The following is a 10,000-nucleotide window of genomic DNA, read 5'->3' on the forward strand; positions in this document are numbered from 1 at the left end:
CTTGCCAGAGTCGTCGTTTACGCAATACACGACAAGTTCTATCAACTGCAAACTGCGGCTAAGGATGGCTTCTATCATGGTTCGTTCGTTGTCTTTGTCGATTACCAATTGAAGACTTTTCAACGATTCGGGAAGGATCAGAGTTTCGACTGCTGACTCATCTATTGCCAGCTTCTCTAGCGTGGTCAGTTGCGAAAAGTCAAAATGTATGGGGGACCGAGTTAACACATAGCCTACTGAAAGGCTGCGAAGATTGGAGAGCTTTGCTAGATGACTCAAAACGCTCATGTCGTACAAGCGTATGTCCTTAGTAAACCTAAGATCCGTCAGCGTGGTACACGATTCACATATTGCGATAAACATTTCAGCATTATATAATTCGTCTTTCCATATCATAGTTTCTATAGGTGGCAATAAACGAATGATTGTGCAGTCTCGTGCGATACTTTGTACAATCGTTCTGAATCTGGCGTTGCGTATGATAAGATGCTTAAGGCTAGGGACCGCAAGATGCTGGAGACTGTCGTCATGGCGATCAAGTACCAATAATGGACCATCAAATGATTGCAACCGCGGCATATCCACCAACGTGTTAACATTTTCCGTCGTCACAAAATGCTTTAGAGTTTGGCTTCGTAGGGTTGGTACATCTTTCGATTGATACAATGTTCTACGCAAGACGTCACTTAATTTGAGCGTTTCCAGCCGCGGCATCAGCGGTATCGTTTCGATTATCCATGGAAAAATACTGAGCATGTTATCTGCAAAAAATTCAATGTCCAGCGTGTTTAGATTGCTTCCAAATTTCTGATGAATTGCCGCCAATATCGTTGGATTGTGAGCAGACTGGTTGTTATTTGTCTCGCATCGTACGGCGCGATAGCTCCGCTGGCTCCCACTTACAATACGCAAAGCCTTCTCGGCTTGGGTATTCTCCCATTGTTTCGCTTCTCTATCGAATGGACTATTCCAGCGGTATTTCAATACCAAACGAGGAGCATCTTGTACCAATTTCATTTGGAAGACAAACCGGCTCCCATATCCGCTAGAAAAGATGATGTCGTTCCATCTGCGGCAGGTAAGAGACGCGGCCTTGATGCTCTCCAGATTTAGCAGATCAAACACCATGCACAGAAGCTGAAACGAAGTGCAGGCAAGAGCATAAATGTTTGGGTTCACCACTAGAATACCTTCCTCACCTCTACTGGTAGAGAGTTGATGTCTTTCGTTTCATTTTTTTCTGATGGTTTGTGTCGTTTGGCGGATCGTCTGGCTCGTACGAATCGTCTTGCTGGATTTGACCCGTTTCGTTTGCAGACAAAGGATACACGTTTAGCTTTCCTTTTCGATCGCATTTTTCAACAAAACACTTGAAATAGAACACAAATTTAAAAGCACGACGAAGATTTGCGTGAGTCAATCGCAAGGAAATGGCGGTTTATTGCCTGACGCCGCACTCTTCAGGGAACAAACTACTGATTCAAATATTGTTTTTGTTTCAAATTTATTATTTTATTCAATTGTAGCTGCGAAGCTACCGGAAACAGACGTTGAGAAAGAATACATAAAATTATTTCCAATTTCCCATCGTTTTTTTGTTGTTGTTGTGGAATTTATGTTCAAACATAACATAGAAAAATAACATAGAAAAAGCACACGCATCCAGCGCACGGGAGCGAAACAGCTGCCTCGCATGGGTAAACCAAAAACAACGGGGAGAAAAACGTGGGAATTATCTTTTGCCGGTGATTTTTGCGAATAAAAATGAACGAGAGCGGCCCGACAGAAGCGGTGATTCCAGCGTGTAGTGTGGATCTTTTGCAACCGGACAGGACACACATTTCTGCCTGGCGAGATAAGTGAGTGGAATCCCCTCCCGACTAGCAGAGAGTAGCAGAGCCTTGCTTTTAACATTCTCACGTTTTAACCACCCGCCACAGATCCGAGTTCGAGCATGTGTTCCGGCAACTGTTTGAGGCGACGAGGCCGGAAGATATCGAAGCGAAGGAGGACGCGTTACAGTGGCTGAATGTGTGGAAGGTGCGGCTCAACAAAAGCGTCCCCGTTTGCGTGCGCTGCACGGCAACCGTCCTCGAGGCTCAGCTGTTCGATCTTCGCATGCAGCGTGACGATGGCGATCCGAATGCGACCGAAATCAAGAACATTTATGCCGGTGCCTTCACCCGCTTCGTCAACTACGTTACCGAGGAAACGCAAACGTATCAGCAGCACCGGAAGCGAACGATAGCCCAGCATGTGCGAGGTATCGGTATCGAGCCGTTTCTGGTGGAACTGCGGCACCTCTGTGCCCACCGATCGGTATCGATCGCGATCGATGTGTTCCGCCGGTCGGCCCAGTACTGTATGGACTGGTTGAAGGATTCGTACTGGCAGCGGGAACTGAACACCATGCAACCGGTCACCTATGAAACGCTGCACCGCGCCAAACGGACCCCACTAAGCGACGAGTTCTGTTCCGTCCTGCGTGCGTATGATGCCGCGACGGCCGGTTTGTTACGAAAGAGCACCACTGTACAGCACACGCGCTCCGATCTGACCGACTCCGAGTATAAGGCTCTGCAAGCGGAAGAGACACGCCGCGGAACCGACAATCTGCGTGTGATCGCTCAGCACCTTCTGGCGCAGTTCGTGCGTAATCAGCGCACCATCGCCCACAATCTGACCGGTGTGCGGAAGGTGTGCGACGCAGTAATGGCCAACTGTCGCTATCTGATGCAGGATCCGGTCCGATACCGACAGGGACACTGGGGAAAGCTGCACAGCGTTTTCTTCCGAGCGCTCGCCGAGACCGGTTGCTTGCAGGAACTGTTCGAGCGACTGCTAGCCGTGGCGGAGAGTGACACCGAAGATGAACAGGACCGTTCGATGGCCAGCTTTTGGACGGTGAAGATCGCAACCGGGTTCCAGCTGTTGAAGGAGTTCAAGCGGTACTGCCGAACGCTCCATACCCAGCGGTTGGTGTCGTTCCAGGAGCTGGTAAATGGTAAAGCAAAACGGAAGCTTGTGGCTGAACGGCTGGCACAGGAGTGGTACCAGCAGAAGTTACAGAAACTTGCACCGCAACACCTCATACTCGGTCTCACCGTGGACTGTCCCTGGCGTTTGCGATTGGATCGGCGCCAACTCAAGACTCACCTGAACGCGATCAACCCGCACACGAGGAAACTTCTACCGATGTAAGATACAGTCCAACCGAGTGGAGTTATCGGTGAGCAACGGTGCGCTACTAAAAGGTGGGCATGTTTTTTTTGTCATTTCCTTAGATTGTTCACACTAGTGGAACCCCCATTGACGGCCGCTCATCAGCAACATCTTTGCACGATGATCGAGATCTATGCCGACTCTTGGAGGCAGACAGGTGGCGGGCAGCAGACGGCCGGTTCTATGCCGAACTATGAACAGCTACTTGCGTCGAAAACTTACGCCGTTCAGGATGTGATCGAACGGTTGGGACGGGGACGAACGACGAAAAAGTGTGGACTATGGGAGGCACCGGATGAGGGGCTTGACTGGGATGAGTATCCGCTAGGAATTACACGACGTGACGGCTTGTGTAAAGCCTGATCGAAGCGTCCAGCAATCCAGTTGGTGGCGTGCATGGAAAGGGCGAACCGAATGAAATATATATTCCGCATACAATTAGCAGATACTCCATAGTCCCTTTTTTGTGGCGGGATTTGGGTGAAGAGAAACTCCGTTGGAGCATTCATAAATATTTGTGAGGTTCTTTGAATTTCGGTTACTAAGGTTACTGTGATCGCTTGGCTTGCTTTGCCGATCCAAGCTTCATTGACGCTATTAAAAAGGTCTTACTTAGAGAAATCTTAGTATCATAGTGTGACCGAGGTTCTAGATTTGTCATATCACTTTTTATTACAATTTTTACACAGAAACTTGTTTTGAACAATACACAAGCGCTCGCGTACGCCAACAACACAGGGGCTTCCGCTACAGGCGCACAAATTAACAACTTACAATCGTATTCGCTTGCTCGCTTACACTTAGTGGTGACATATGTACACGAAGTAGGTTTACTAGCTATGTGTTCGATCTTCCTTCTTTTTCCGTGTTGCATGAGCGCAAGCGGATCGGGAATTGGGAGGAGAGAGGGAACGTATCCTTCGTATTGCTGCTACACCACGCACACAAAGAGACTAGACTGATAGACGGTCGGTGCGGCCACGACAGTATCACCGCCTGCTCAACGCGACCGGCTATCCCGTATGCTATGACGTTGCTGAGTAGTAACCATGACGACAATGCCATCTGCTGCTGCTGCTGCTACTACAAGGCCTGCTACCTATACCTGTGCCTTCTATTGCTTACTACCGTTAGCTACCCTACCGCGTTCCTCTGGTTGGTTGGGGCAGTTGGGGCACTAGTCGATAGTCCCTGCGATAGTCCCTAACGATCCCTATCGACGCAGCTACTATGTTACTGAACATGAAGCGATCCGTCGGAACTGTACTGCGAGCCAGACTGTACGGATTCAATTAAGGAATTATCGATGGTCCTCGGTTGACCATCCATTCTATCCCTGTTTACTTTTTTACATTTCTTACAGCATTCATTATAATTAACATTACTATTGCGTTTCTGTCGCAAAGAGGACCTTTTCTCCCCTCTCTCTCTGCTGCTGCTGCTGCTGCTGCTGTTCGGAGCCCATTTCCGAACGATCACAGTATTTTGAAAAAAAAGGACGATCGATGCGCATGCACGGTTAGTGCTCCTGTATCCTGACCTCTCCTGCTCCTGTTTATATCACACATCCATCCTAGCATCCTTTCTAGCCCCCTTTTTTCATCGCGGTCTACAATAGGCATGGTAGCTCTGCTCTGCTGTTTCTCCAGTATCTCCTCTCCTGGTGATACCCTAGTGTGGTTCCTTTGATTTGGCTCTAACTGCTTGCTTTGCCGGCCGTTGGACCTTGGCTTCCCTTTCCTCATCGCCTCCGGATCGAATTGGGGCAGATACTGAAGAACGGATAAAGGTAGCAGTGCAGCGAGTAGATACGCTGTGGGTCTGTCTTCAGATCGAATCCGTCCACCTTCACGACGTTCCACTCGTTACGCATCCGGGCATAGCTGAACGAAACCTGGTGAAAGGGGAAAAAAGGATATTGCGCCCGGTTAGAAATCGTCATCCAGACCATCAAATGGGACGATAGAGCTTACCTGATCGTGGAACGTTTCCGGCCGTATGAACTCCATCGGTTCCAGGTGCGAATGGAACGCATCGATCACGGTCAGCGGAACCTTGAGGATGTGCTCTACACGGAACACAGAAGAGAAAAAAAAACAGATTAAGAGCATTAGCACGAGTAACCATGGAAACCGAGGGAAACGTAGCCGGACTTACCGATCAGAAAACCCATCGTCACATCATCCGGGAAGCGGATCTTATCACCGATCGCGACAAACTTGCCGCTAGCGGCGATCGGCATCATCTTCAGGGCGAGCGCCCGGCTTATGCAGAATCCAGCGCCACCGGTCGCGAACCAGAACGTCACCTTTTTGTTCACTTCCGTCGACGATTTGGTCTGAGGGAGAAAGAGAAGACGACATTCGATTAGTCAACGTTACGTGACACAAGCAGGGCGCAAACGATGGCCGTTGGTCTGCATCGCACATTGCGTTGATGAGAGTTGATTGGGCAAATCAATTGAAGCTGATTGAGGACTCTGTGGCCCCCCGGGGGCCCCTCATGCCTTTTTGGGGTCACGGCGCTGGTCCGTTGCCGTACGGGCCGATTGGCACACGCGAACACATTCCGCGAATCTCTCAAAACAATGAGGAATTAAGAAATGGTTTCAAGGACACTTTTAAAAAGAAGCAAGTTCTATCTTCTATTGTGGTTCTCTCTCTCGTAACAACGCGCCTTTGAGCTACAATTGGGTTTGCTGCGATGTGCAGATTCGCGAGCAGCAAGCAAACCATCGGCGACCACCCATATTTGGTGGTGCAAGTGGCAAGCGCCAACTGCGATCAACTGCGATCTGGAATTTGAAATTCAGTTCACCGACGTCGGAGAAAATCCCGAAAAATCGAATTGTTTTCTGCCGCGAAGAGATCCCATTCCATCGGAAGATGTGGTGCACACGCTTGATCGATCGATCGTTCATTCAGGAGACGATCTTTATTCATGACCCCGATCACCGTTGGAGTACATACGCGCGTACATCATCCACTGTACAGAGCACATCATCTCGTGCTGCTCAATCCGGTGACCATCAGTCTTTTTTCCCAGTCCCAGACCTTCTCGAGCGTGTGCGTCTTCTCCTGTACAGCGGGGCTACCACCGGTCTGGAGTGCCATTAAGCCGCCAACGGCAGCAGCAGCATCCAGGCTTGAAGCAGCGAGTAGCTCACTGAAACCACTTCGGACGCGACTGCTCGGCACTTCTGGCCCACAAAAGCACCACATACACCTTCTTCCTGCTCCCCTTTTGCCACCCTATCGGTCCAACAGATCCGTATGGTACCGCGGCAGCGGCCATCGCGCCGTTCCTTACCCTTGTCCATATCATCTTCCGGTTCAGCAACCGCGGCGCACCATCACCACGTGTGGTGGCGTGCGTTGAATTATTTATTTTGTCCGCCTAGCCTCCCCTATGTTTTTGTTTTGATTTTCGTCCCCTTCGTCGTCGTTTGTCCTCTACCCCTTTTTCCTGCTGATCTGTGGCTTTCTTTTTCGCGAGCACCAACGCAATTGTGCAGCGCATCATCGAGGTTGCGTACACGGTGGACAACGACGACGTTGTGGTCTCCACAGCTCACCCCAAAGAATCCCGCGATGATGCCTATTTATCATTCACTTCATCATTTTGCGCTTATGATGATGATGCGGTTGCTGCTGGTGCTGCTGCTGCTGCTACCTCACGTAGCACACAGCCCACGAGGATCACGGAATGACTTTGTTTGTTTGTTTGTTTGTCCGGAGACACTCGCTCGCTCGCTCGCTTCCTTCGATCGTTGGCGAAGAGGAGTGCAGCTCTCGCGTCTGTCCGTGGTCGCAGAAGGCGCACCGAAATCAAACACAAATAAATGAGAAAACAATGGAGGAAGCTGTCCAATGCGTGGACCAAAACCAAATACCACGGTGTCAAATGGAAGGTGGCCATAACGAGGCCATCTTAAGTGTAGCGTTAGTGCAGAGGGGGGGGGGGGGGGGGGGGTGAGGTGCCCGTTGGCAAATACACAAATATTGAGCAAAGAAACGAACACTTTCGGATGCTGCCTCGGACGACGACGGATCGTGCGGTGAGGCGCGCATGATGGTTTGTTGACTGCGCTCTGATTCCGCGTGACGTTGATTTACGACACGGACGACGACAACCGAGAGCATTAATCCTAGTAGGTGACCTGTGGTGCTGCCAGATCGGCTGAGCGATGGCTACTTCAATTGGGTGCATAATTGTGTCAAGCACGCGGCAAACCGCGGCGGTCGTCGACTGCAAGCGGTGCCCGTAGCGTTATACTCCGCCATTGTTTTGAGGCTCGCCTGCACTTCCGGTCCTGAACCGGCCCGCTCCGGTGGTTGCGTGGTGCGATTGCAGCCCGTGTTGATTGGCGACGACACCGGACACTGTCACTCATCGTTTTGAGTGGGGCGCGCGTCTGTCGCGTCGACAGTTCGTCAGCTGGTTGGTCGACCAAGAAGAAGAAGAAGAAGGGGTGGCGGAAGCAAAGCGACGCGATCACCCTTGTCCCTTCGCCCATGCCGGTGGCCAATGTAAATGACCTCCCTTCGTTTTCTTCCCCGCTGGTGTTTTTTTTTCCTTTTTCCTCCCTGGAACCAGCTGCAGGCGTGCACCACTCCGGTTGGAGGGATTTTAATTGGATTAAGGAGGTCGAAGGCGATCGACGGAGGTTTCCTCCGGGCTGCCGCGGGACCAGCATGGCAATGACGACGACGACGACGACTACGGTGGCGCAGTCTCGCTTTGATTGATAGTTTCAATCAATCGATGTGAAGGAGAACCTGCTCCAGAATTCGCTCTGCCATCGCAACCGTCATGGACGTCATGGATTGTTCTGAACTCAATTAGCCTCTTGGAGATCTTCCCCAGGAGGAGAGGGCCCAGTTAAGGGTAGGCTCCTAATTGAATACTCTACCACCGGCTTTCGTTGAGGTCCACATGGATCGTCGGTATGCAAAGTGGTCTCTAGCCTCAGGATCCTCAGGCCCTTTCTGGTGACGGAAATCCGCTTGATGTTGACCAGCCCAAGCTTAGCGACAGCATCAGGACCGGTAGTGCCTGAAGCACTCGCAAGGAAAGGAAGTCCAATTTTCGGAAGCATTGCGTCACGTCACGGCAGCGGAAGGAGCGAAGTCACCGGTGCGTCCCGGGTTATTAATAACTTGGAGCAGTTTCTCTCGTAACCGTTTGCTTGGCATCCACCTTGGCTGATTCGCAAAATGACCGCGCCGTAATCGCGTACATCTTTTGTTCCACTCTCTTTACGCTGGGAGGTTTGGTGTTTGCAGAGTTTAAGATCATGGCACGTATGGCAAGTGACCGAGCGACCGAACAAAGTGTCCCCGGGATTAGCTTGTTTCTTCAGCCGCGCGAGGGAAGCTGAGTGGAATGAGTAATGAATCAATTCCGGGCGCCCAACCAACCAATTCCGCGGGGCACATACGACCCGGAGATCCTTGTCCCCGATAGCACATTAGCAGCAGCACGGAGGCAGTTGTAAGCGGTCGAGGAGGACACTTGTATTTTCGGGTCTGTTCTCTTCACCGCCGCTCACGGTGCCGCCTGCTACGACAAGTGGCAGTGATCAAAACAAATTATCTCAACTCCCCGTTCGGAAACTGAACTCTCCCTATGGCCGTTGGTTCGGCGCCGAGCAGCCCCCCCCCCCCCCGGGTTTGTGGCATCGAGAAGCATTAAAACGTTGACATTTCGTTTCCGGCAGCCGCTCCCGGGGCAGCTTTGTGGCCGAGATTTGTGTTGTGCGACAAGGGCAATGGGTGCGCGCACGCGGGCGCTCGCGCTCGATTGATGTAATCTCCAAAAACTCGAGGCCCCCGGGGTCCCTCGGGGCGGCTTTTTGGGCAATTTTTCGTCGCAATTTAGGTCCATTTCTTCTTCCTTTTCAAACTTCTCTCCCTCACTTTTTTTTCGTGAGATCCTTATCATGCCCGGAGCTGGCCAATCTGGAGGAACGGTGGCCGTGTTTCGTGTGTTTCCGGTGACCGTCATTGATCGGCTGTGTGCTGTCCGCTAGCGGGAAGGCAAACAAATGATCTGCTTCCTTTCGGAGGCTCTGGCGTTCAATTACCTTCCTGCAAACGGTGGCCGGGGATCACAGAATGGCCTCCAAGTATAGCTCCACGAGAGTATTCGATCGCGAATCGAAATAATGAGCCCGAAAGTCAAAGGCACTCCTTCGCGCAGGAAAAGGGGAATCCGGTGGAGGAATCCCGGTGAATCAAGCTGTCAATCGGCGGCCAATCGCGATCGTGCGTTGTGTTCGTCAAACGTGCGGCCACCACCACTTCCGTGATGTTCGACCCCAGCTCGCGCTTTACTCTCCGCGTAATTGGGTCTCTAACTCCCACTAAACAAAGCCAGTCGGTGGCCACGACGGCGAACCGACGGGCCCTGTCAGTTTAGACCATCGTGTCTCCTGTTTTCTTCTGTTGCGCGCGCCGCGATTATGATGGATGTCGGAAACGTCAAAATCAATTGGCCACTTCATTGCTGCGGTGATCTCTAGAGGACCAGACCGTTCTGCCACCCCCATTCCAGTGTGGATTGGAAGGGCTCGACAAAGGTATCCGATGATCCGTTAGCTCGCTCTCTCCCTTCTCTCTCTGGTAGTGTGGTGAAACTAGCTAGGTACCTCACCAGTTTGGCACACAAACTCAACTCCAACTCCAGTTATCAACAACCGGAGAGGAGCAGCATCAGAAGCAGCATGGAACGTTTCTTACCGCGGACTTGATAGAGTCCCGGTTGCTTGCTAGTTGCA

The 10,000-nt window shown here is 51.2% G+C and overlaps 3 protein-coding genes across 4 annotated transcripts in view; 1 reads left to right on the forward strand and 2 right to left on the reverse strand.

Moving 5' to 3' along the window:
* Window positions 1-1,418, reverse strand: part of LOC126578240 (uncharacterized) — a 2,033-nt gene extending 615 nt beyond the window's left edge. The window contains exons 1-3 of one of the 2 annotated variants that reach the window (XM_050240596.1): window positions 1,200-1,418; window positions 904-1,137; window positions 1-761 (exon numbers count right to left, since the gene is read on the reverse strand). The exon at window positions 1-761 is cut by the window's left edge and continues 615 nt beyond it. In XM_050240596.1, the coding sequence (XP_050096553.1) occupies window positions 1-761; window positions 904-940 (798 nt within the window). In that variant the 5' untranslated portion in view covers window positions 941-1,137; window positions 1,200-1,418. Of the gene's footprint in view, window positions 1,138-1,199 lie in introns of both variants that reach the window. The other variant, XM_050240595.1, reaches the window with a different exon arrangement.
* A 264-nt stretch (window positions 1,419-1,682) lies between these two features.
* Window positions 1,683-3,668, forward strand: LOC126578239 (uncharacterized). Its single transcript, XM_050240594.1, has 3 exons — window positions 1,683-1,859; window positions 1,941-3,197; window positions 3,285-3,668. The coding sequence occupies exons 1-3, from the start codon at window positions 1,765-1,767 to the stop codon at window positions 3,583-3,585; spliced, it is 1,653 nt and encodes a 550-aa protein (XP_050096551.1). The 5' UTR covers window positions 1,683-1,764; the 3' UTR covers window positions 3,586-3,668.
* Window positions 3,669-3,882: 214 nt separating this feature from the next.
* Window positions 3,883-10,000, reverse strand: part of LOC126578241 (fringe glycosyltransferase) — a 104,261-nt gene continuing 98,143 nt past the window's right edge. Inside the window, exons 6-8 of the mRNA XM_050240597.1 lie at window positions 5,380-5,560; window positions 5,196-5,290; window positions 3,883-5,116 (exon numbers count right to left, since the gene is read on the reverse strand). Coding sequence (XP_050096554.1) covers window positions 4,964-5,116; window positions 5,196-5,290; window positions 5,380-5,560 — 429 coding nt within the window. The 3' untranslated portion in view covers window positions 3,883-4,963. The remainder of the gene's footprint in view (window positions 5,117-5,195; window positions 5,291-5,379; window positions 5,561-10,000) is intronic.

This window comes from Anopheles aquasalis, chromosome 3 (genome assembly GCF_943734665.1).
Source record: "Anopheles aquasalis chromosome 3, idAnoAquaMG_Q_19, whole genome shotgun sequence".
NCBI lineage: Eukaryota > Metazoa > Arthropoda > Insecta > Diptera > Culicidae > Anopheles > Anopheles aquasalis.